This window comes from Saitoella complicata (assembly GCF_001661265.1).
Source record: "Saitoella complicata NRRL Y-17804 unplaced genomic scaffold SAICOscaffold_2, whole genome shotgun sequence".
Classification (NCBI taxonomy): domain Eukaryota; kingdom Fungi; phylum Ascomycota; class Saitoellomycetes; order Saitoellales; family Saitoellaceae; genus Saitoella; species Saitoella complicata.
In genome coordinates, this window is record NW_017566993.1 from 55874 (window position 1) to 80379 (window position 24506).

The window sequence follows — 24506 nt, forward strand, 5'->3', positions numbered from 1 at the left end:
AACCAAAACCATCTAGAGACCATCGATGCTTCATGGTTTAGGTTCCTCCTGCGCATTTGCGTGTTTTGTCATGACATGCTCCACAAACTCCTCCGTCAAAAACCCATACCCGCCCAACTCGACCCTCTTAACCTCAACCACCCTCTTCCCCGTCCCCGCATACTCCATCCGCCACATACCTTCTCCTTCTGGAATTGCGGTCTTCAACCACTCCAGTAATCCTGCCATGAAATTGATCGCTGCACTGGCATCCCACGGTGGACCTTGTGGATTGTTTTTCTTGACCATTGAGGGGATTTTCTGGGTGTCGAGTTCTTCGATGTGGGCGAGGATCCCGTCGTTGGTGCGGTAGCCAACGATTACCTTTGGTACGCCTAGCAAGAAGGACTGAGCCCAGAACTTGAGCAACTTGTAGCGCTCGAACGAGGTCCGGTCACGGTCTGTGTTGATCAGCTTGTTTGTCTTCAGCTCGCAATAATGCGACGAAGGATTCTCCCCATCCTCCGGTTTGTAGTCATACACGCAATCAACCTCCCCACCCAACACCAGCCTCGAACCTCCAATGCTGGTCTTCACAATCGAACAATACTGCTCGATATTGTTAACAACCTCTTTATCCCTCTCCTCGATCTCCTTTCTCTCCACTTCACCAAATGGTCGTCGCAGGGTACTCAATGCCTCAAATTTGTAGCCCATGTATGAGAAGAGTTCGCCACGTTCATCCATAGGCCGCGGGGGTTGTTTGTGCTCTTCGATGTAGATTGTATCGTTGAGGCGGACTGCGTTCATGGACCAGGGGTCACTGGAGAAGGGTGTGCAAAGGAGTTTGGTCGCCATGCCTCTCCAGGTAACAAAATCGATGGCTGGCAGGACCTTTGGTGGTTCAGCAGCTGTATTATCCTCCTCGATTGAGACAGGTACTGGCGGTGTCGTCTCATGGTGGATCAAGGCGGCCAGAAGTGAATCCAGATGTTCGTCGACTGAGTCGTCATGCTTCACGAGCTCCTTGAACCCATTCCCCAGGTGTTGTCCCAGCGCAGGAGGCCAGTAATACTTCAGTCCACTATCATCGTGATGCTGTACTCTTTTGTCATCGTAGCTAAACGACGCGATCTCCTTCGGTTGTCGCATCGGAGCCGGCTTGCCTCGCCACCTCGCTATCGGCTCGAGCGCGAACGACAACTCGCTAGTGATGGTTCGAGGACGTTTCATTGGAGGTTCGGATGACATTCTGACGAGGACTTTGCCGAATCTGCGGAAGTTAATCATATACCGGCTATTTGCCGTGAAGGTTGTCTACGTTACACCCGCCCTTGCCGAAAACTGAAATCTGGAGCAGCAGCTGCGACCTCGGAACCGTCGACCCCACGATTCCCAACACGCGTTGTCAAGGATGTCCGTTGCACGGCAGTCGATAAGAAGGTCTCTACGCTCGAGCTGCGCAAGATGTAAGCGCTTCTCCTCGACGGCGTCGACAACTTCACCAGACTCAACAGCTTCGACGGCCTCATCCGCCTCACCCTCCTCACGCACATCACCACGGCCACAAACCATCTTCTCTGGTATCCAGCCAACAGGAACACCGCACCTCGGGAATTACCTCGGTGCACTCCAATCATGGGTCCAGTCCCAATTAACCCAATCATCCTCAACATCCCTCTACTACTGTATCGTCGACCTCCACGCCATTACCATGCCACAACACCCCGCTGCTCTAATGCAATCACGGCGAGAAATGATGGCATCTCTACTAGCAATGGGACTTGGTCCAGAACGATGTGTGATATACGAACAGAGCCGGGTACCAGAGCATACAGAGCTGGCATGGATCCTCAACACCATTGCGCCAGTGGGATACTTGAACCGCATGACCCAGTGGAAGTCCAAACTCAATCTCGACCCCAATGAAATAAACGTTACCGAAGTTGCCGACACAGCCGGCCTGAACCTTGGTCTCTTTTCCTATCCAGTCCTCCAAGCCGCGGATATCCTCCTCCACAAAGCAACACATGTCCCCGTCGGCGAAGACCAACTCCAACACCTCGAACTCGCACGACACTTGGCTCGCACATTCAACAAGAGATTCTCAAAGAAATCAAGGGTATTCCCTGAACCACAGCCAATGCTCACACCGACCAAGCGTGTCATGTCACTGAGAGACCCAACAAAGAAGATGTCCAAATCAGATCCAAACCCGGCTTCAAGGATCCTGGTAACAGACGAACCAGCGGAAATCCAGAATAAAATTGCCCGCGCAGTCACAGACTCGACCCTTGGCATAACCTACGACCCCACAAACCGTCCCGGACTCGCAACTCTGATCACCATCCATGCTGGTCTCACAGCCCGCTCCGACTCCCCCGAATCTGTGGCGAAAGAGTATGAACACATGGGACACCGCGAGTATAAGGCCGTTATTGCTGATTGTGTTGCGGAGTACTTCAAAGGGTTTAGAGGGGAGTATGAGAGGTTGATGAAGGAGCCAAAGGTGTTGGAGGAGATCAGCAGGAAGGGGGCGGAGAAGGCAAGGATCACGGCACAAGAAACGATGCAGAAGGTTAAGACTGCCGTTGGGTTGGCATGAAGTGCCGTCCTCAAAAGGTGTAGAATTCTACAGCAGAAACACCGGACTTCTCTCGCCTATCACACGTACCATGAACCGTACCGAAAACCCCTCCATAATCTTCACTATGACGTGACAACATGATCCGCACCGTAAACGGTAAACCTCTCCGTGATCCTGATTGTCGCACCTCCTATGTTACGAAAACGGTGCCGCAACATCATTTGGGAGAATAGGCCGATAATAAAGCTTAAGGACAGAAAACCATGCATCTGGAAATACCAAGAAGAACATGACAACATCAGGTCTGTTCACAGATGACGACTTATACTATCACCATCGATTGCCTTTTTAAGTATCTATGCTTGCTCTAATAGTCGTACACGTATTTTACTCCAGCCCTACCACGGCTATGCATTCTTGATGGCCGGGTACACACACTTCTCAACCCACCACTGGTGCATCCTGAAGTCACTCGACAACTCAGGATGAAAACTCATACCCACGACATTCGCTTGCTGCACAGCAACGATATCCGTCGTTTCACCACCGGCGTTTCCAACCTCAGAGATGGTCTTCTTGGGAAGCCTGACAAGAGCCTTTACCTGACCCTCGCCGTGCTCACCAGGAGCCGACACGGCATCCTCGAGCGGAGTACCCGGAAGCAGAGACTCGACAATAGGAGCGCGAATGAAGAGAGAAGGAAACTTCTCCTCTGGTCGGTCGATAAAGTCCAGATCGAGGAACGTCTCGAAACTCTCTTGCTGACCTCCAAACTGATTCCGGTTGATCCGTACGTCCAAGCCACCGATAAGCTCCTGTCCACCCTTCTTCGTTCGGTTCGCCTGCTCGGAAAGGAGGATCATGCCTGCACAGGTACCCCATGTAGGTTTGCGCTGGACCTTGACGAATTCACGCAGAGGTTCAAGGAGACCTGTCCGCTGTGCGACGAGGGAGATGGTGGTGGACTCGCCACCGGGGATGATCAGTGCGGAACATTTGTTCAGCTCCTCCACTGTTCTGACTTCGATGATATCATACGAGAAAGAAACGGCATTGCGAGCGGCCTTGAGGAGGTTAACGTGCTCGATAAAGGCGCCCTGAAGAGCTGGAACTGGGTTAGTGGGACTGCTTGACAGAGAGAAAGAAGCTTGGCATTTTACCGAGAACGCCGACAGTAAACTCAGCAGTCATTTTATCCTTCGTTTGGAGTTTTCCCAGAGGGGCAAGAGAAGTCTGGTGGCGTTTGAAAGTCGTCGTTTGAAGCTGGCAGTAGTCGCCGATGTCGTCCTAGCAAGCTTGGTTGTGGTCGTAGCCTTACGTGCTGTCCTCTTGATTGGGAGGTCGGAGGGAAGCTCGCGGGGTTTACGTACGTGAATTCAAATTGTACGTTGGATCATGTAACGTAGACAGAGCCGCAACCTTATGTTGGAAAGACTGGCGATAAGACAGGAGCATATTTGGAGAGCATATTAATAGACGAAACATAAATACAGGCCTCCCTCCTACCCCTCTACGGCAGGTTTTCCTTATCGGGGTGCCTGCTGTATCGTTGGCTGTGCGCAGAAAAAGTTTGGGCGCAGTCGACCGACGCTGAACCGAAAGCACCGCAGAGAGCAGGCCAGCACTCCTTGCAATTGATCCCATACCCACCACCATGCCTTCCTCCTCAAAGCCCGTCACCAGCTCGCTGGACTCAGAGCAGACCCTCCGCGCCGCAAAGGCCCTCTTGGCCCACGTCAAATCCTCCACCTCCGCCCCCTCCCTCCTCACCGAAGACGGGAACCCCGACGTCCCCGTCTACCTCAACCTCTCCACCAAGAAATTCATCGTCGACAAGAAGAAGCTGAAGCCCTCCCGAATCGCACTCGCACATTCTCTTTACCCCGAGGGCGTCACCTCCGTCTGCTTGCTCGTCAAGGACCCGCAAAGAACGTACAAAGATTTGGTCGAAGAGGCTGGATTAGGCGATTTGGTACAGCGCGTGATCGGTGTCGGAAAGTTGAAGGCAAAGTGGAAGACGTACGAGAAGAGACGACAACTCCGTGACACCCACGACCTCTTCCTCGCAGACGACAGAGTCGTCCCTCTCCTCCCCGCCCTCCTCGGCAAAGTCTTCCTCGAGAAAAAGAGAAATCCGGTTCCGATCTCCCTCTCTGGCGCCGAAACTGCCGAGCAACTCAAGAAAGAGATTCGTCGTGCGACTAATGCGACATACGTCCACCTCGCCCCCGGAACTGTGACCTCAATCAAGGTCGGAACGACCGGCATGCCCGCCGAGCACGTCGCTGCAAACATCGAGAAAGTCGTCGAGGCGCTCGTGGAGAAATACGTCTCCGGAGGCTGGAAAGGCATTCGTAGGTTCGACATCAAGACTGCCGAGTCCGCTTCGTTGCCGGTCTGGATGACGGAGGCGTTGTACGACGAAGAGGACGTTGCTGAGCCTGCTGCTCTCGCCAAGGAGGAGAAAGTTGAGGAGAAGGCTAAGGGCAAGAAGCGTGCGGCCGAGGATGAGGAGGAGGAGAAGCCTGCTGTTGCGGCGAAGAAGACGAAGGCGAGTCCTGCGAAGGCTGCGGTGGCGGGAAAGAAGAGGCCGTCGGAGGCTGCGGCGGAGAAGGTGAAGAAGGCTGAGGGTGAGAAGAAGGAGTTGCCGAAGAAGATCAAGGCTGCGAAGAAGGTTAAGGCATAAAAGGGTTCTCTCTAAAACTTCCGGGTCATGGTTCGGGTTTTTCTTTTCTTTTCTTAGGTTCATCTAGTAATTGCATTGGGATATCACTGTCACGCTCAGCTGTCCTTCTCTTCCTTGATTGAATCTTTCCTCCCCAGGCAGCAGCTGGCATGGTTTGCCCGCACGACGCGAACCCGCGATCGATGACTGGCAGATTGGCGGCAACTCAAATCGAAAAACGACGCGTCTGTGCTCAACATCCCCTCAAATGCTCGGGTCCATTCGGTCGTATTTTTCGCCTCGTCATATGAACAAACCTGAAGCTACTCCGCCAGCTGATGCGGCGAAGGTTGCTGGGGATGAGGGGACTGGGGTGAAGTCGGAAACAGCGACGACAGCGACGGCGACGGAATCGAAGGACGCGTCTTCTGAGACGAAGCCTGATCAGGCCATGTCTGATACGAAGGAAATCAAAGATGAGAATGTCAAAGAGGAGAGACAGGAGACGAAGGGATCTGTCATTACGGAAGAGATGCTCAAAGAAGAACAAGCCCTCGAAGCCGAAACCGCCGCCGCCCACAAGAAGCGTATGGAAGAGTTCCGCAAGCAAGAATCCTCAGCAGGCCAGACTGAGGAGGAAAAGAAGCGGTTTCAGCGTCTTCAAGCGTTGATGGACAAATCCAAGATCTACACGTCTATTTTGGCGGAGAAGTTACAGCAGAGACAGGTCGAGATGTCGTCTACCACCACGCCGGCTGGGTCGGTTGTTGGTACGCCTGCACCGGAGGAAGCACCTGCACCGGTGAAGAAAACGAGGGGAAGGAAGAAGGGCGCGAAGAAAGCGAAAGAGGAGAAGGCGAGAGGGGTTGCGTCGGCACTCGCGCAAGGTGAAGAGGATTCGGGGGTGAATGCCACCGCGACGCCCTCTGCTTCCGCTCGTCAACCTGAATTAGTCACGGGTGGGGTTCTGAAGGACTACCAGCTTGCGGGGCTGGAGTGGATGGTATCCCTGTACGAGAACGGGTTGAACGGTATCCTCGCCGACGAGATGGGGTTGGGGAAGACGTTACAAACCATCGCCTTCATCGCATTCCTCCGCGGCAAGGGAATCAACGGTCCCTTCCTCGTTGTCGCGCCATTATCGACCCTCTCGAACTGGGTGAGCGAGTTCCACCGCTTCACGCCCGATATCCCGGTATGTCTCTACCACGGCGCTCCCGAAGACCGCGCAGACATCCGCACAAAGTATTTTAGGAAGACGAATGATGCGTCGTTCCCAGTTATCGTGACGAGTTATGAGATGATCACCGCGGCGAAAGATCGTGGGTATTTGGCGAAAGTGGGGTGGAAGTATATCATTGTCGATGAAGCACACCGGTTGAAGAATTTTAATTCGGCGTTGATGAGGGAGTTGAAGTCGTACTACTCCGATAACCGACTTTTGCTTACCGGAACGCCTTTGCAGAATAATTTGGCGGAGTTGTGGTCGTTGCTTAATTTCCTTCTTCCGGAGATTTTTGGCGATCTGGATGAGTTCCAGTCTTGGTTCGATTTCTCGGCACTCCAGGAAGAGGAAGGCGGAGGGAATATTGCACAACATGCCTCGGTCGTCTCCTCCCTTCACTCTATCCTCAAGCCTTTCTTACTTCGTCGCATGAAGGTCGACGTGCTCGGTGATTCGCTCCCACCGAAGCGCGAATACCTCCTCTATGCACCACTCACGAAAAAGCAGAATGAGATCTACCAAGCGACTCTGAAGGGTGAGTTGCATTCATATCTTCTGAAGGAGTACGTTGCTATGGAAGCGGTGTCCGAGGAAGACGTGGGGGAGGAGGATTTCCTCGAATCGGCCCAGAAAAAGATCGAGACCAGAAAGCGGAAGATACAAGAAGTCGACGACGGAGCCGATTCCTCAGCCCTTCGTTCCAAGCGTGCTTTGAAGGAGGTGAACTACGGTGCCGATTCCATGTCTGACCAGGCATACGTCGATCTCGCTCTCGCCATTGAAAACGGAGAAGTCGCAGAGGAAGAAGAGGAAATCGTCCTCAGTGCGTCCGAAGAAGTCCTGAAGCGGGCACAGCGACTCCTCAAGGCCCAGCGCCTACAGATGTCCTTCATGCAACTCCGTAAAGCCGCAAACCACCCCTACCTCTTCGACCTATGGCCCACGAAACCGGGCACGGACGAATACCTAAGCAACCACGACACCGTGAACCTCAGCGGAAAGATGCTCCTCCTCAACCGCATGCTAGAAGCCCTCTTCGCCAAGGGCCACAAAGTCCTCATATTCTCCCAATTCACGACAATGCTCGACGTAATCCAGGTCTGGGCCGAACAGCTTAAGGGCTGGCCGACGTCTCGTATTGATGGTGAAGTCATCCAGGAAGATCGTCGGGAGATGATCAAGGACTTCCAGAACCCGGACTCCAAGTCTGGGGTTAATCTGTTTTTGCTGAGTACGAGAGCGGGAGGGTTGGGTATTAATTTGACTGCGGCAGATACGGTCATCATTTTTGATAGTGATTGGAATCCGCAGCAGGATTTGCAGGCGATGGATCGGGCACATAGAATTGGGCAGAAAAGGCCGGTGATTGTGTACCGGTTCGCCTCCGCAAACACCATCGAAACTCGTCTTCTCGCTGCGGCAGAATCCAAGAGACAGCTGGAGAAGCTCGTTATTCGAAAAGGAAAGTTCAAGTCCCTGCTCGCGTCCGACGGAAATGAGAAGGAGAATGATGAGCCGGATCTGGCAGAGATTTTGAGGAGGGAAGCGGAGAATATCAACGTCAAAGACCAGCACGATGAGATTCTGACAGATGAACAGTTGGCAAAACTGATGGATCGCTCGCCTGAAGCATACGAAAACGCAAAGAAGGGGTTGGAGGGCCACATGGGAGGTGCTTTCAAGATCGTTGAAACGAAGAGCGACCAAATCGCAAACGCATAGTTACAGCTACGCTCCATCATAGAGGGGTCCATCACATAACATAGACGCACCAAAATTCAAATTTTTGACAAACTAACTATATATCTTACACCTCCTAAAAGTCCTTTTGAGTTTATTTCGCAACAGCGGACGCGCACGCCAAAACAGCCTTCAATCCAGCAGCGACGATATCGGTATCGATACCAACACCCCAGACTCTCTCACCCTTACGGTCACCCTCCAAGACCTCACACTCGACATACGACGCAGCCCTGGTGTCCTTACCCTCTCCGATAGCGTGCTCCTTGTACTGCTTGACATCGACAGTAACACCCAACTCCTTGGCCAAAGCAGCAGACAAAGCATCGATAGATCCATCTCCGGAACCACGGATCTCAGTGGTAGTAGATCCACGCTTCAAAGTACCAATGAACGTACGGGCCTTCTCGGATCCAGTTCCAGCCTCGAGAGCATACTTCTCCAAAGTGAAGGAAGTGGACTGAGGAGTGATGTGGTAAGTCTCCTGGAACAAGTCGATGATCTCCTGGAAGGTGATCTCCTTTCCGGTCTTGTCAGTGTGGTTCTGAACGACCTTGGAGAACGCCTGCTGGAGACCACGGGGGAGGTCAAGGCCGAGCTTCTCCTGGACGGCGTACGCGATACCACCCTTTCCGGACTGAGAGTTAACACGGATGACAGCCTCGTAGTGTCCACCAACATCTACAGGGTCGAGAGGAAGGTAAGGAACCTCCCAGATACCGTCCTTGCGGGAGTTCTGCTTAGCGAGACCCTTCTTGATAGCATCCTGGTGGGAACCGGAGAAAGCGGTGAAGACGAGCTCACCGGCGTAGGGGTGACGGGGGTGAACAGGGATCTTGTTGCACTCCTCAGAGACGCGGATGACCTCGGGGAGGTTGGAGAAGTCGAGGTTGGGGGAGATACCTTGGGTGTACATGTTCAGGGCGAGCGTGATGAGGTCGACGTTTCCGGTACGCTCACCGTTTCCGAACAAACAACCCTCGACACGGTCAGCACCGGCCATGAGACCGAGCTCAGCGGCGGCGACACCGGTTCCGCGGTCGTTGTGGGGGTGGAGGGAGATGGCGACCTTCTCGCGCTCGGTGATGTTGCGCGCAAAGTACTCAATCTGGTCGGCGTAGACGTTGGGTCCGGCGACTTCGACGGTAGCGGGGAGGTTGAAGATGATAGGGTCCTCAACTGTTGGCTCCCATGCCTTCTTCACGGCCTCGCAGACCTCTACGGCAAATTCTGGCTCGGTGGCAGAGAAGGTTTCGGGGGAATACTCGAAGTTCCAGTGAGTGTTGGGGTCGGAGTCCTTGGTGAGCTGACGGACGAGCTTGGTGCAAGATTCTGCGAGAGCGACGGTCTTCTCCTTGGAGTTGTTGAAAACGACCTCACGGAACAAAGGCGAGGTAGCGTTGTAAAGGTGGACAATAGCCTTGTTGGCGCCGCGGAGGGAGTCGACGGTTCTGGTGATCAATTCCGGACGGCAGGGAGTGAGGACCTGGAGCCAGACGTTGTCGGGGAGGATCTTCTCGTCAACGATTTTACGGATGAAGTCAAAGTCGGTCTGGGATGCTGATGGGAAACCGGCCTCGATCTCGGTGAAGCCGCACTTGACCAACTGGCGGATGTAACGGAGCTTCTGGTCGACAGACATAGGGTCGGGGAGGGACTGGTTACCATCGCGGAGGTCGGTACTGTAGAACAAGAATGTTAGCAATGAATTCCGAACGTGAAGCAATGCTGCAAAAGGGACGCGACGTACGCCAACCACCGAGGAGCCTTGGTAACGACCTTGCTTGGCCATGTTCTGTCGGGCAAGTTGATCAACCTGAACGGCCGATATTTGGTGATGGGGTTCTTGAGCATGGGCATTCTGATCCTTGTCCTCTCGAAATGTAAAGATGGCGAACGGATCGGAGGTACTTATGGAGGTGATGATACTGGGTAGAAGCGGGGCTCTTGTTCGCGCTGCCTATGACTAACGTCCCTCGAACTGCGGTGCAGCTGAGGCGCGTGCAGGCGAAAATCTCATTGGCTGAGGGATAAAATGGGAACCGTGCCGAGCACCGCGTTGGAAAAGGAGGGGCTCCTATGGGTTTGTATGGAGCACGAATGGGGTAATTTCGTGTACGAGCTGAGTCATTCGGAGGCAGGAGGCACGTTGAACGAGGGCGGGATCAAGCGTCAAGAGGGGCATGGTCAGCGGCGTACAAAGAGGGGTCATTGGATGAGGGAATGTCCTTGGGTATGTCGGTGGTACAGTATATAGAAGTGATCGAACAGTTTGGTGATCGTTGTGGGAACGCCTCGGTACTGCACTGGTGGTGATACTGGGCAGGATCCTCTGGGGCTTTCTCGAAAAGTCTTGCTTGCATGTCTGAGTCTCCCGCTGTCGTTTGACAGTTTATTCATGTGTGTTTGTTTATAAGTTTAGCGACTTATCATCCTAATTTGAATTCGCTGGCTATCTCGCACATCACCCATTAATTAACGGTTTTTGCACCAAGTATATACGTGTGCAAAATTGCAATGAGAATGTGCTCTCACCTGCCCCCCAGACGCACTCTTCAATTATGCTGGTTTACATATAGATTGAGAGTGCCGTGCTCTCGTCTTGCAACGTTTGCGTGTTCCCTAGCAACTTATTGTAGAGATTTATAAGATGAGCGACCGTGGGAAACTGGGATGCTGAGTTCACGCATACTGGAACACCAATGACTTGCTCTCGTAAGGACCCGTAAACTGATTGAGAAAAATGGACGAGAATCGTTTTGCGTTCTAAGCTTCACATAATTACACGCGTATCAATACTAACGAAGCATCGACTGCGAGACCATAAGCAAGATCCGCACAATTAACCCATAAACGCCATAAAGAACAGATAAAGCAAAGCACGTCCCGTCATAACTCACTCACAACTTTCTCTTCTTCTTCTTCCTCCCCTCCTCCTCCCCTCCAGGCACTTTCTCCACCTTCCCAGTATACAAACTCGGCTTAACAACAACCGGCTTCCAATAATACTGCTTATGAACCCTCCTCGCACCCCTAACCCCCTTCACAAACGGCCTAAACCTCTCTTGTCGCTCCTCACACGGGTCTGAATCGATATCATACCAAAACTCACTTTCGAGTTTCTTGCCTGACGCGTCCCGTCCCTTTCGCGGGATCTCGGCGACGAAGGGGGAGAGGGAGCGGATGAAGGAGGCGGTTGTGTGGGAGGGGAGTTCGGCTAGGAGGGAGGAGAGGGGGGTGGATTTTTGGGGGGTGAAAACGAGGGCTGAGATGATTTTGTCGGGCAGTTCGGGGTCGGTTTCGGCGGTAAGACCTGAAGAGGAGAGGGTGCTGGAGAGGTCGGCGTGTTCTGCGGTGGTCTCGATGTCGACATCGACGCTGAGCTGAGGCTTCTTGACCTTTTCGATTGCTTCGGTCTTGATCTCGAGCTCTTTCTTTTCCCTCATCTCCTTTTCGTTCTCGCGTTCCTGCAAGACCATGCGTTCCGGAGCAGGAGAATCAATAGTGACATCCTCCTCGTCTTCCAGTACAGTCAAAGCGGACTCTTGCACCTCAGGTTCCTCGTCGATAGCCATGGGCGTAGGCCCAGGAAGGGAAATGGACGTCTCACGCAGATCTTCATCCTCGTAAATCTCGATGTCATGTTCATCAAACGCCTCAATGGCAGCGGGCGGAGATGAGGGCATGATAGCTGAGAATTCTTCGTCCTCAACATGGGGGCTTGACGTAACATCGTCCGCCGTCGCAAGCTCGAGAGAGCCAGATCCACGCGCAGGCGTAGGACTTCCACTCCTACTTTCAACATCGATGATTTCCTCCGCATCCACAGTAACTTCCGGCAGAGTCATAACAGGGGTAACAGGAAGCTGCTTGACCTCAGCCGTGAACGGGCTCGACTCGACTTGAGTATGGTCAGCGGTCCACTCCTCTTCCTCAGTCTCATCACCATCGCCTTCCTCGACAGGAACGTGGACTTGTGCCTTCCATCCACAGACGTCAAGCAGGATCGCATCTGAGCCATTCCACGCATACGTCTGCCCCTTCTTCAACTGAACCCCGTTAGCAATGCATCCGTTCCATCCCAAACAACGGACAACGAGCTCTCCGCGCTGTTCCGGCTCAGCGAACCTGACACGCCTAGACGCGGAAGATGGCGCTTCAGACGCGACGCTGGATGAGCGGTGTGGTGTTGGACGGTAATAAGTCAGTGAAACATGCGTACGAGAAATTTGAGGGTTATTTTTTGGCAATTGGAACTCGCAGCGAGCAGAGGAACGGCCGAGGAGCATAGGCGTCCCGTCCGCGCGAGGTTGTAGAACGGGAAGACGCTCGACTGGTGCTGGGGTCTCGTAGGCTTGCTGAGGTGGTGATGAGGCAAGGAAAGATGTTGAACGGTCTGAGAGGTGCGGGCGGCGCGAGATGGCTGCTGGTGGTGATGATGGGAGGAAAAGCGAGGAAGAGGGCTGTGGTGTCGGGTATCGCGCTGTAGGACTGTCAACAACTGTTCTCCCAGGATATATGACCTTCGATATGGCATATATACTCGACAAACACGTACCTTCTTGAAGATTTCCGCCTTCAACGCGCTTGAAGGTGGGCAACGGCACCGGCGAGGAACTCAGAATTCCCGGTCTCATTGCCGACGTAGATCTCGTAGGCGTCGTAGCCATGGTTAAATGACCTATATCGATATGGTAAGGTTGTCAGAGCTCTCGGAAGTTGTCGAGGGTTGTCGGGATATTGGTTGGTGGATGTGGAATTTGGAGGTTCAGCTGCACAGCCAAGAAATCTGGAATGGGAGACGCGACTGAGACGCGTCTTGAGACGCGGGACGTACAGCCAAACCAGTTGACGATCAACGACTTGCGGATGGACCTTTACTGATTCTATCTGACTTGCCTTGGAGTTGAATCCATAACGTAACAAGACAAAGATGAACACCTGTTGATGAATTGATGGTACTCAACCTCGCTTTCTCCTTGTCCTCAGCATTGTCCTGTCTCCTCTTCGCTAGGCGCAACCTTTCCCTCTCATTGTACGCCTTTCTGCCTTCCTCTCTTGTCAACCATTTCCCGGCCAGGCACACAGAAGACATGACAAACGATGTGCTTTCACGGCGGGTGACAGCCCATTCCATCCATGCCTCCTTGTTGGCCTCATTGTGAGGGCAGTGTAAATGGATATCAGGCAAGTGGAGCCGCCTGTTACTTACGAGTAAACCGTGTATGAAACACGATGTACTATCATCTACCTCTCATGCTTATTACGCGTACAGTACCTATCAATGCCAGAATGCCATGCAAATATCCTAAAAATCAATCGAAACGCCCAAAGTATCCCATTGCCATGCCTCACGTAACGTACTCATGCTTCAGAATAATCCTCATCACTACTGGACACCACCTCCGGCGGCGGACCCTCAATCTCAATCTCCTCCATAGGCACATACCCAACCCTCGACCACTCCGACGGCCTCTGAGCCATCCTCTTCTTCCTCATATGCATCCCACCGTCACTAGTATCATCGTCTGAAGACAACAACCTCTTCCTTTGATACGCGATCTTATTCAACAACCGAATTTGCAACGACGGTGTTTGAACACGCTGAAACTGCTTCTCAAGCTCATCGAGGCGTTTTTGGTTCTTAACTGCGCTGACGAGCTCGTCCATGTTGTTTGGTGGTTCCATTTCCCATTCCGCGTACACTGTTGGTAGCCTCTCCTTCTCGGCTGCGAAACGGCCACGGTAAAGCATTTGTCCACCCAGGAACCTATATGGCAACACACACTTCGGCTCAGGTAGCTCCAATGGTGGAGGTCGAGGAGAAGGCCGTGGTGCGAGGTCATCCAATGGCTGGTTAACGCGCGGATCACCCTTTTTAAGAATCTCCCACAACCTCCGCTCTTCAACCATGCTCTTCCACTTATCGTGTGCCTCAAGAAAGAGATCCTCGAGATGCTCACGCTCCTCCTGCCCGAGATAGCGCGGGAAATTCATGTGTTTCGCCTCCTTCACACCCTCAATCCCACCCTCCACGTTTTCCAACCATGCCTTCGCGATCTCACCCTCCGTAAGCTTCACCTTGTCTCCTTTCTCCTTGACTGAGGAGGCGGGTCCATCCTCCACATCCGACGCCCCCAACATCCGCTCATCTTCACCCGGGTTATCCTCCTCATCCGCATCCGCGTCCGCATCTGCTTCAGACTCGGAACTAGCGAGCGCGTCAGAGGTGTCGACCTCCGCTTGTCCGTACACATGACTCTCAGGCGGGAGCTCAATTCGATCCTCCGTCAACACAATATCCTCATCCTCCTCTCCCTCACTACTCGCCCCCAAACTCGGACTCCGACTCCGTGGCCCCGCCCCGATGCCCCTAAAGATACTTTCATTGCCATCCTCCTCGGATGACGACCCATCCTCCCCATCCCTCCCCATCTGTCCCCTCCGTTTTCTCCTCCTACGCTCCGCAGACCCCCTCAGCACCTCCTTCAACGCATCTCCTTCAACAATGACGTTATGCTTCCCCTTAACAACCATACCCAACCTCTCCGGCATCTCAACCCAATACTCATCCAAATTCCCCCTCCCTAACCCCTCCATCTCGACCGCGACCCTAACATCCTTATACCTCACCACCCTACTCCTTTTAAAGAGAGGGCCTTCCTCGTTCTTACACCGCGCTGCAGCGACGAACATAGCTTTTTCGACGAGGCGACGGGTCAAGTCTTTGGCGATTGCTTCGAGGTAGGTTAAGGTTGAGTGCTGGAGGGAAGCGTCGATAAGCCGGCGGGGGCCTTCGGTGGGATTTGACCAGGTTGTTGGTGGGAAGCGGGGGTCGAGGGGATTCATGTAAATGCTCTCTGCGAGCTTGAGGATGGTGGGAATCTTCAATAGCTCCGCTTCGAAGCAGTTCGGGGGGTCCACCACGTCATCTTCCTCTGCTCCTGATTCCTCGCCTAAATCCACGGATTCCGTCTCATGCACTCGACCCTTGTCCCCATCCTCCCCCTTCTCCTTATACACCCCCTCCGCCCTCCTCGCCTCCTCCCACCCAATCACCCCCCATCCCTCCCCCCAGACCCTCCTTTCCCTCCTCCCTCCCCACCCCCTCTCAAACTCCTCCATCTTCCTCGCAGCCCTCATTTCCGCCCTAAGCCACAACTCACTAACCTCAACCGCAACCGGGATGTCACTCATCTTGATCAGGTCTCTCGCTCGACGACCTAACCGCCCTTCGCGGACTGCGCGGAGTCCAGATTCAAGGAGATCGACATACGTTGCTATCTCAAGCAAACTCTTACTCCCTACGTCCCCGCGTATGCCCTCGAAATCCCTCTTGCCCCTCCTCGCAACACTTTTGAAAAACACCTCTTTCTCCTCCGCTGTCCATACCGTCTCGAGGTACACCGTATCCTCTAGATGCTGTCTCCCATGGATGGGGAAGAGGTGGGGGGAGGCGGTGGAGGCGATGTGGGTGTTGAGGAGGGAGAGGTAGGATGGGTTGTAGGGGAGGGGACGAGGGAGGGTGCGGACCGTGAGGAATTTTCGACGGAGGGTGGGGCGGAAGGGGGTCGATTGACCTGGTGCTGGTGCTGGTGCTGGTGTTGGTGTTGGTGTTGGTGTTGGTGTTGGTGCTGGTGTTGGTGTTACCGTAACACTCGTCCGTGTGCCGGCGTTGGCGAGGGCGGGATCAGGTGTTGCGGGACTATCACCCCCACCATCCCGCTCCAGAACCGCAAGCCTCTTCTCCACCACTCTCCTCGTCCTCTCCCCACTCGTCGCCGTCCTCGGACTCAACTTCGGAAGCTCCCCCTTCTTAAGCGTCTCCAGGTACGCTTTCGCTTTACTCAACGCGTCTTTAGAGTTTTTGAACCGTTGGAGGGCGAGGACGTTTTCGTGGGTGTCGGCGAAGCCGGCGCGTTCTAGAGCCTTGAGTCTGGTTCCGAAGCCACGAGGGATTTTCACCTCTGATGGGTTTGCTTCTTTCTCTGTAGTGATTTCTGACGGGTGTGGTGATGCTGTGGGTCGCAACTGGCTCCTCCCTTCTTCCACATCTGTCGCATCCACGACCGCCGGTAATTGTGGTCCCTCCGCCTCCGCCTCAGCCCCAACCCTCAGTAAGTGCTCTTGTCGCGACTCGTGCGTAACCAACTTCCCCCCCGGATCCTTCTTCACACAAGACTTGCACGTACACCTCACCAACGCACCATGTTTCCCTCTCGTCTTTTTCGTGACCCAGCGGCCTCCGGGAGTGTGATTTTCGCAGATCGAACATCGGCAAAGGACCTTATCCCCTCCTCCAACCTCCGCCGGCGCTTCCACCTCTTGCACAACCTCTGACGGTGCTTTCTCACCCTCCGGCACGCTGTCACCTCTTTTCGTCCGCCGTTTTCGCTTCCTGGACGCTGGTGTCGGCGTCAAAGTAAGCGCAACATCGGACATTGCTATCGTACGTCAATCCACACCAGCATTCGCCAGCGAATACCTGCTGAACTTGTGGTTTTATTCGAGGTTTGAGTATGAGTGCTCCAAAAAGTCGCGAATGGTGGCCGAGGTGTGGCGAAGTGAGGGAGGGATGCAACGGGTGCAGCTGGGCCGGGGCGCGGGTGGGTACGGTACGGTACGGTGATCCATTCGAGGATCAGGACTTGGAGAAAGACGATGACGACGACAACGCTGTTTGCGGTTACCAGAAGAAGATGCGTAGGTGCGGGTATGTCTTGATTCACCTTGCGCAACCCATCGTGGCTTCATCCTGACAGTACAACAGTCCCAGCACTCCGCTCCACACGCACAGTCTCCACCTCATCACGGAACCCCCCTCGGTGGAAAAACTGGGCCTTCACAGGTAGATGCGTAGCCATGTCCGTGACTTGTGGTCTCTTGGGCGCCGGAGCTGCCACTGTTGGTATTGTCGCCATGGACTCTCACACTGTCGGTCACGTCACCTTTGACTCTCTCGCTCCCCTCGTCTCCTGGACTCTTAATAAACAGGATCCGATTCAGTGTCGTGAGGAGAACAATACTGCGGCTCAGGACGAGAGTGTTAGGGTTTCGGGGAGAATTACAGAGAGTTCGCCGATGAGGTTGAGGATGGAGCAGTTTATTAAGGAGAAGCAGCAGGAAATATGTAAGGCTTTGGAAGATATCGACGGGAATAAGTTCCGGGTTGATTCTTGGAAGAGGCCGGAGGGAGGGGAGGGTATCTCCTGCATTCTGCAAGACGGAAATGTTTTTGAGAAGGCTGGTGTCAATATTTCCGTTGTCTACGGGAAGCTACCACCCGCTGCCGTGGCTGCGATGAGAGAAAATCATAAAGGCCTGGAAGCAACAGATGAGCCCTTGCCGTTCTTCGCAGCGGGGATCTCGCTGGTGGTACACCCCCACAACCCAATGGCCCCAACCGTCCACCTCAACTACCGCTACTTCGAAATCGAGAACCAGGACGGCACCCCCCGCGCCTGGTGGTTCGGCGGTGGCTCCGATCTGACACCCTCCTACCTCTTCGACGAGGATGCAATCCACTTCCACAAGACGATGAAAAACGCATGCGACAAACACGATAGACGGTACTACCCCGACTTCAAAAAGTGGTGCGACAAGTACTTCTACATCAAGCACCGCCAAGAAACCCGCGGAGTCGGCGGCATTTTCTTCGATGATCTAGAGGACAAGACACCAGACGAACTCTTCTCCTTCATCAGATCCTGCGCTAACGCCTTCCTCCCCTCCTACCTCCCCCTCATCGAACGCCGAAAAGACATGTCCTACACCCCCGACGAAAAGATCTTTCAACAAGTGAGGCGGGGGAGGTATGTCGAGTTTAACCTTGTTTATGATCGTGGGACGCAGTTTGGGTTGAATACGCCCGGAGCGAGGGTGGAGAGTATTTTGATGAGTTTGCCGTTGACGAGTCGGTGGGAGTATATGCATGTGCCAAAGTTGGGGAGTCGGGAGGAGAGGTTGATGGAGGTGTTGAGGAAGCCGAAGGCGTGGGTGTGATGGGTGAACATTGAAAACTAGATGAAGCAGTATACCCTCCACTCCTTACAAATATCAAGACAAGGCGTTGATCCCGATCATATATCAATCCCTTAAGTAAGGCAGGAATATCGACATTCGAGCTCCCTTCAACCGCGGCCGTGCGAGCCCCCACGCTCACGCTCACGTACGGTACCCCCACACTCCACGACCGGCTGCACCCCAGGCTGACCCGCAGTAGCCATAGCCCGTCCCCGCGGAAGATCACGGGCAGCATACAACCCAGCTTCAGCATACAAGCAGCATATACCCCAAAAGACTCCTCCATCACTGCAATTGGATCTCTCTATCACTTCTGCAGTGGATAGCCTATAGAGAATGCCAGGGCTCTTCGGTACCCGCCGCGAACAAGAGCCCCGTCAACACTTTGTCGGCTTCCAACTCCAACCACTCGAACACGAAGCTTCTCCCTCCGGCTCTCAAATCTCGCTTCCGTTGTTTGGGAAGAAGGATAAGGGGGAGCATATAGAACATGGGCAAGGATCGCCGTTTGTGGGGAGTCCGTTGAGAGGGGGGACGCCAATTGCGGGTCAGGGAGGGTCGAGAGGGCATGCGAGACAGGTTACGGGTGAGGAGGGAGATGAGGCTACGGAGGATGAAGAACAGCAACCACGGGATAAATTGGATTTCAGGGCACGGATGTTTATTCTCTTCGTCGCCTGCACATTCTCAATCGGTTCGCAACCAACTCATCGCTTGCGGTGGACCACTGGCTAACTGAATATCCAACATAGGCTCTCACTTCGCACAAACCCTCGGGCCTCTCCTCCCACTCCTGAAATCTCGACTCGGGATACCGGATCGGACGTTGACTTCGCTACTCTCCTCACAGACACTGCTGAATACGGTTATACCACTCCTTGCCGGACTCCTGGTCGCGCGACACGGAACCCTCCGTTCATCACTCTTCGCGACATCAACCCTCTTCATCGGGGAATTCATCGCGCTCTTCGGCGTATTAATGAGTAAGATTGGATGGTTGGTAACCGGACTCGTCGTCTTCGGAATGGGCGTTAGCCCATTAGCCCTGATTCAGGAAACACTCTTGGTACAGGTATTTGGAGCGCACGAGAGGGCTGGACTCGCGTTGGCGGTGGGGTTGGTCGCGGGGAAGGGTACGAGTTTCATTGCTGCCGAGACGATTAGCTCGATGACTAAATCCCACGCTGGGTTAACTACGCCATTTGCGGTGGGCACGGCACTCACAGCCCTAGGCGTCGGGATGAACATCACATGGATCGTATGGTCCATCCGCCGTTCCCGCGCAGAGGAGGAAAGACTCCGGATCCAAGCTTTCGGTGCGCGGGGGTTCACGCCCATTCATGCAGAGAAAGAAGATGTAGTGAGGTTGAGTGTTACGGAGAGGGTGTATGCGCTTCCTGGGTTATTTTATTTGTATTTGGGGGTTGCGGTTGGGGTTGGGTGTGTGTGGCTTCCGTTTGTGAATTTGAGTACGGAGGTTTTGGTTGAGAGGTATGGGATGACCTCAGATAAAGCTGCGGGGTGGGCGGGGTGGGTGTTGGCGTTGCCGGTATGCTCGATTGACACGCTTGTTTTTGTAAGGATGATTGCTGATTTTGTTGGGATAGATATTGTTGTATCCAGCCGCGGGGTGGGTCACCGACCGTTATGGACATCGGTTAACACTGCTTTTGGTGTCGACGCTGTTCACGCTGGCTTCGTACTCGTTACTACTGGCCAAGTCACTCCCGGGGTCTGCGACGCTTGCACTTGTCACGTTCGCGATTGGGTATGGTGCTGGACCGTTGTTGATGGTCGTTACGGCGCAGCGGTTGGTTGGTGCGGAGAGTGTTAGTATCGCGCTTGGGGGGTGGAAGATGTTGGAGATGATGGGGACTACACTTACACAGACGGTACGTGGTATTTCCTTTCCTCGAGAGGGCTTTTCTCAAGATGGAGGCTAATAGGGGAATAGTGGTCTGGGATACTGCTTGATCAGGAAAAGGAATTCGACATCCAACCCTTCAACGCCGTCCTCGCCATTCTATGGGCATGCAACTTCGTCGTCGCCGGCCTCGTCGCAATCCTCCTCGTCCTCGACAAACACCAGATGGGAGGCTACCTCAACGCCTCCACCCCCTCCTCCACCGGTCCCCCTATCCCTTCCAACTCCCGCTACGCCCAACTCCCACAAATGGAAAACGAAGACGATGAAGCCTATGTAGACAGAATTGAGCGTGAGAGGAGGGAGGGAAAGGTCGTGACGTTGAGTGAGGAGGAGGTTAGGGGACGAAGGAGGGCGAGGTGGTGTGGTGGGGTGTTGGCTGTGGGTGGAGTCGTGGTTTGGGGGAGTTATGTTTGGGTATTGGTTGATGAGCTGTCGTAGTAAAATACATTCAGTGTGGATTCGTGTTCGCAGGCGTGATGCATCCCCTGCAAGGCGGCGCGCGCATCCCCAGCTGCACGACGCTGTCGTACACCCAAACCAACCCCGTACACCTCAAAGGCGTCACGGACAATTGATCCCCCATAAGCATAACGAATGTCATCGACGACGGCAACGAAAGAGGTAAGGCATCCTTAATCTGTATGCTACATACGGAATATTGATGGTGTCCAGGTTGCCGATGGCGCCGAAGATCGCTCTCGCCGCGAACGAAAGCGCCAATTACACCATCTCAATTCCCGAGCCTGGTCCGGCGAACCGAACCTCTTCAAAACCTCCTCCTCTCTTGATTCCTCACTCAAGAAAAACACAGCCTTCATCAAGAAAGTCCGTACAGCACTCACCGCGGAGAAACAAGCAGAGTTGTTGAAGGATGTACAATCATTGAGTTTAGAGAAGTATTTGAGTGAGGTTGTTAGTGGTGTCGCGGAGGGTCTTGGGACGTGTAAGACGCAGGCTGCGGTGTTGGCTGGGGTTGAGATTGTGTCGGCGTTGCATCAGAGGTTTTCGACCAGGTTTACGCCGTATTTGACTCAGCGGATCTATCAGGCTTTGTTGCCGCCGTCTAAGAGTTATTTGAAGGGGTTGTCACCCGAGCAGCGCGAGAAAGAGGAAAATACACGAATCAGCCGTCAACGCGTCCTCATCCGTGTCGCGACCGAATTCTGGCTCGCTGGCATCTTGCGCAAGGCGGAAGATGGGCGCGAGTTGGGGGAGGAGTACGTCGATCATGGAAAAGCAGAGGGTGCGCCGTTGCCGTTGACGGTTATGAGGGGTCTGCTGAAGGATGATAAGGAACTCGTGAATTTACCTCTGGCGGTTGGGTTTGTGAAGAATTTTGGGTTTGATGTCCTTGGGGCTCGCACTCGCACCGTCCGCAAAACGGCTGAGGGCGAGGCAGCTGCCGAAGCAGCCAACGGGGCCGAAGGTGACCACACGGAAGACACTCCCTTGGCTGATGGAACCGTGCGGGATGAGACGCGCGAGCTCCTCACAGGCTACTGGGAATCCGTCAAATATGCCCTCGTCCGCCACCAAAAGCAAATCAACGCAACAGCACGTCGAAATGCCGAACACCTCATCTCCTCCGGACAAACTTTCGAGGATCGTCAAACCGCATTCAACAAGCTCCTCCGCGCCCAAGAAAAGTTCGTCAGCTCCGCTCAAACATTGGCTGATGCTTTGGGTGTTGAGATGCCGCACCTACCAACCCCGGAGGAGGATAGGCCGGAGAGTGTGGTTAGGGCACTTGGAAGCGTGGCGGAGGGCGGGAGGAGGGAGGGGGAGACGGTGGGGAGTTTGTGGGAGGATGAGGATAGTAGGAGGTTTTATGAGGAGGTTGTGGATTTGAGTACGAGAGTTCCTGGCATATTCTTGGAGGCCGGGAAGAAGTCGGCTGAAGAGGAAGCCGCTAAGGAAGGTGAGAAGAAGGATAAGGTGGAGGGGACGGGGGCTGTGGGGGAGGAGGGGGGTGAGATGGATTTGGATGAGGATGAAGATGAGAAGGAGGAGGAGGGTGATGGCGCTGATGCTGCGCCGACGAAGACGATTGGAGCACAGGTCGATGCCTTGCTCTTGCGTCTCCCCGAACTCACAAACCGTGATCTCATCGATGAATTCGCCGTCGATTTCTGTTTCGTCAACTCCAAAGCATCGCGGAATAGGCTCATCAAAACCCTTTACGAGATCCCGAGATCGCGACAGGATTTGTTGCCGTATTATGCAAGGCTTATCGCGACGCTGGCGCCTTGGATGCCAGATATAAGGGACAAAGTGGTGGAGAAACTCGATAAGGAGTTTCGGCGCCTTCAGCGGATGCGGGAAAAGGACTTGGCAGAGTCTCGGGCGAAGAACATCAAGTATCTCTCCGAACTGACAAAATTCAAGATCTGCCCTCCGCATGTGGTTTTTCACTGCATGAAAATAACACTCGAGGATTTTAATCGGAGTAATATTGAGATCTTGTGTCATTTGTTGGAGAATTGTGGGAGGTTTTTGTTTAGGTATGGGGAGACGAGTGGGCGGATGGGACAGATGCTCGAAATCCTAAATCGGAAGAAGAGTTCGGCGCATTTGGGCGGGCAGGAGAGGGTTATGGTTGAGAATGCGTTTTACCAAGTTAATCCGCCTGAACGTGCCGCGATTCAGCAGAAGGACCGGAGTCCGGTTGAGTTGTATGTGAGGAAACTCGTTTACCTTGATTTGAGCAAGAAGAACGTTGCGAAGATTTTGAAGCAGTTGAGGAAAGTGAATTGGCAGGATCCGAAGATGGTGGGGTTGTTGACGAAGATCTTTACCAAGCCGTGGAAGATCAAGTTTGCGAATCTGCATTATTTGGCCATTTTGGTGGGTGGGTTGAGCAAGTATCATCCCGAGTTTGCGGTTGCTGTTGTTGATGATGTGCTTGAACAGATTCGGCTTGGGTTGGAGCAGAATATCTTCAAGCATAATCAGAGGCGGATTGCCGCTGTGAAGTATTTGGGTGAGTTGTACAACTACAAAATGGTGGAAACATCAGTTATCTTCGACACGCTTTATTTGATTGTAACGCTTGGTCATGAGAATGGACGCCCTATGCCGGGGAGGTTGACGCCCCTTGATCCTCCGGATGACTTCTTCCGGGTGAGGCTTGTTTGTGCGTTGTTGGAGAGTTGTGGGATGTGCTTCGATCGTGGAAACTCGAAGAAGAAGTTGGATATGTTTTTGGCATTTTTCCAGTTCTATATCCATACCAAGGCGACGTTGCCGATGGATGTGGAGTTTGGTGTCCAGGATGCGTTTCAGCTTATTCGACCGGACTTCAAGGTTCATACGAGTTTGGAGGAGGCGGCGAAGGAGCTGGATGAGATTGTTGCGAGGCAAATGCCGCAGAGGGCTGCTGAGGCTAAGCCGGAGGAGGTTGATGTTGAGTCTGATGAAGGGGAGTCGGAGGATGAGGACGAGGAAGGTATCGATGTTGAGGAGGAACTTGAGGCTGAGGAAGACAAGGAGGCAGAGGTTGAGTCAGATGATGATGAGGACTCTGAAGATGAAGAAGAGTCCGATGAAGAGGAAGAGGTGGATGTCGTGGTTAGGCGTCAACGTGAGGTTGATCCTGAGGAGGAAGCAGAGTTCGAGAGAGAGTTTGCAAAAATGATGAGTGAGAGCTTAGAGACGAGGAAGTTTGAGCGGAAACAGGTGTTTGACGTACCTTTGCCTGTCAAGAGGCACGTTCCGCAGCATGCTGCAACCGCCGAGCCGGCTTCGACTCCCGCTGCCCCCAACGGCCTCGCATTCACCTTCCTCACCAAACGAGGTAACAAACAACAGCTTCGCCCTCTCGCTGTACCAGAAGACTCCGCCCTCGCCATCGCTACGAAGAACAAGCAGGAAGCCGAACGTGCCGAGCAGCAAAAAATCAAGTCACTTGTGCTTAACTATGAGAGGACGCAGGAGGATGAGGAGAAGCAGGCTTTGGCAGCTTCGGCGGCGAGGAATGGGATGACGTTGAGGTTTGGGGATGTTAGGGGCGGTAAGATGTTGAGGAAGGGCTTGGAGCTGCCGACTGAGTGGACTTAAGCTGGGAAGGGGATCTATTGATCTCTTACGCTTGTTCATGTATGGCGTCATTGGCGGGCTCTGACGTGTCAAAACGCGTTACATGGGAACATAAGGATGATTGGATAAAACCCAAGGCATCTAGCGGCTCGCCCGCTTGGCAATTCCGCTATCAGCTGCGATGGAATTATCGCTGGGGCCTGGTGGCATCGATATCCGGTCCTGCTCGTGCTTGCGTTCTTTGTTTCCGCGATAGCATCCCATAAAGGTTGCTATTAGTATTTCTTTGAATAACAGAACTTTTTGAAAACATATCCCAATCCAA

The 24506-nt window shown here is 53.6% G+C and overlaps 12 protein-coding genes across 12 annotated transcripts; 6 read left to right on the forward strand and 6 right to left on the reverse strand.

Annotated features, from left to right (window-relative positions):
* Positions 1–30: 30 nt before the first annotated feature.
* On the reverse strand, positions 31–1230 carry SAICODRAFT_4826 (RAI1-domain-containing protein; the record flags this gene model as incomplete). The annotated part of the gene is made up of 1 exon (XM_019168922.1): positions 31–1230. One exon carries the CDS (start codon positions 1228–1230, stop codon positions 31–33), a length of 1200 nt encoding a protein of 399 aa, XP_019026699.1.
* Positions 1231–1365: 135 nt separating this feature from the next.
* Positions 1366–2596, forward strand: SAICODRAFT_28711 (tryptophanyl-tRNA synthetase). Its single transcript, XM_019167204.1, has one exon. The coding sequence runs from the start codon at positions 1394–1396 to the stop codon at positions 2582–2584; it is 1191 nt and encodes a 396-aa protein (XP_019026700.1). The 5' UTR covers positions 1366–1393; the 3' UTR covers positions 2585–2596.
* Positions 2597–2973: 377 nt separating this feature from the next.
* On the reverse strand, positions 2974–3757 carry SAICODRAFT_22995 (SNO glutamine amidotransferase; the record flags this gene model as incomplete). Its single annotated transcript, XM_019166667.1, has 2 exons — positions 2974–3671; positions 3727–3757. 2 exons carry the CDS (start codon positions 3755–3757, stop codon positions 2974–2976), a joined length of 729 nt encoding a protein of 242 aa, XP_019026701.1.
* A 604-nt stretch (positions 3758–4361) lies between these two features.
* Positions 4362–4976, forward strand: SAICODRAFT_49807 (ribosomal protein L1; the record flags this gene model as incomplete). Its single annotated transcript, XM_019168981.1, has 1 exon — positions 4362–4976. A coding segment is annotated over one exon (615 nt), but the record flags the coding sequence as incomplete, so codon positions are not given.
* A 459-nt stretch (positions 4977–5435) lies between these two features.
* On the forward strand, positions 5436–8253 carry SAICODRAFT_28713 (uncharacterized protein). The gene has a single exon (XM_019167205.1). The coding sequence runs from the start codon at positions 5500–5502 to the stop codon at positions 8176–8178; it is 2679 nt and encodes an 892-aa protein (XP_019026703.1). The 5' UTR covers positions 5436–5499; the 3' UTR covers positions 8179–8253.
* A 37-nt stretch (positions 8254–8290) lies between these two features.
* On the reverse strand, positions 8291–10112 carry SAICODRAFT_87629 (2-isopropylmalate synthase; the record flags this gene model as incomplete). Its single annotated transcript, XM_019171506.1, has 2 exons — positions 9947–10112; positions 8291–9878 (listed from the first exon to the last, which is right to left on the reverse strand). The coding sequence occupies exons 1-2, from the start codon at positions 10054–10056 to the stop codon at positions 8291–8293; spliced, it is 1698 nt and encodes a 565-aa protein (XP_019026704.1). The 5' UTR covers positions 10057–10112.
* Positions 10113–10341: 229 nt separating this feature from the next.
* Positions 10342–10573, reverse strand: SAICODRAFT_28714 (uncharacterized protein). Its single transcript, XM_019167206.1, has one exon. It carries the CDS (start codon positions 10557–10559, stop codon positions 10362–10364), a length of 198 nt encoding a protein of 65 aa, XP_019026705.1. The 5' UTR covers positions 10560–10573; the 3' UTR covers positions 10342–10361.
* Positions 10574–11096: 523 nt separating this feature from the next.
* Positions 11097–12866, reverse strand: SAICODRAFT_4832 (uncharacterized protein; the record flags this gene model as incomplete). Its single annotated transcript, XM_019168923.1, has 2 exons — positions 11097–12679; positions 12755–12866. 2 exons carry the CDS (start codon positions 12864–12866, stop codon positions 11097–11099), a joined length of 1695 nt encoding a protein of 564 aa, XP_019026706.1.
* A 580-nt stretch (positions 12867–13446) lies between these two features.
* On the reverse strand, positions 13447–17323 carry SAICODRAFT_148762 (uncharacterized protein). The gene is made up of 2 exons (XM_019165532.1): positions 17100–17323; positions 13447–16518 (listed from the first exon to the last, which is right to left on the reverse strand). The coding sequence occupies exons 1-2, from the start codon at positions 17115–17117 to the stop codon at positions 13561–13563; spliced, it is 2976 nt and encodes a 991-aa protein (XP_019026707.1). The 5' UTR covers positions 17118–17323; the 3' UTR covers positions 13447–13560.
* On the forward strand, positions 17278–18198 carry SAICODRAFT_52334 (Coproporphyrinogen oxidase; the record flags this gene model as incomplete). Its single annotated transcript, XM_019169134.1, has 1 exon — positions 17278–18198. The coding sequence occupies one exon, from the start codon at positions 17278–17280 to the stop codon at positions 18196–18198; it is 921 nt and encodes a 306-aa protein (XP_019026708.1).
* Positions 18199–18555: 357 nt separating this feature from the next.
* SAICODRAFT_4835 (MFS general substrate transporter) lies at positions 18556–20584 on the forward strand (the record flags this gene model as incomplete). The annotated part of the gene is made up of 4 exons (XM_019168924.1): positions 18556–18913; positions 18972–19768; positions 19827–20111; positions 20174–20584. 4 exons carry the CDS (start codon positions 18556–18558, stop codon positions 20582–20584), a joined length of 1851 nt encoding a protein of 616 aa, XP_019026709.1.
* Positions 20585–20740: 156 nt separating this feature from the next.
* On the forward strand, positions 20741–24202 carry SAICODRAFT_4836 (ARM repeat-containing protein; the record flags this gene model as incomplete). The annotated part of the gene is made up of 2 exons (XM_019168926.1): positions 20741–20767; positions 20819–24202. The coding sequence occupies 2 exons, from the start codon at positions 20741–20743 to the stop codon at positions 24200–24202; spliced, it is 3411 nt and encodes a 1136-aa protein (XP_019026710.1).
* Between the last annotated feature and the right edge of the window lie 304 nt (positions 24203–24506).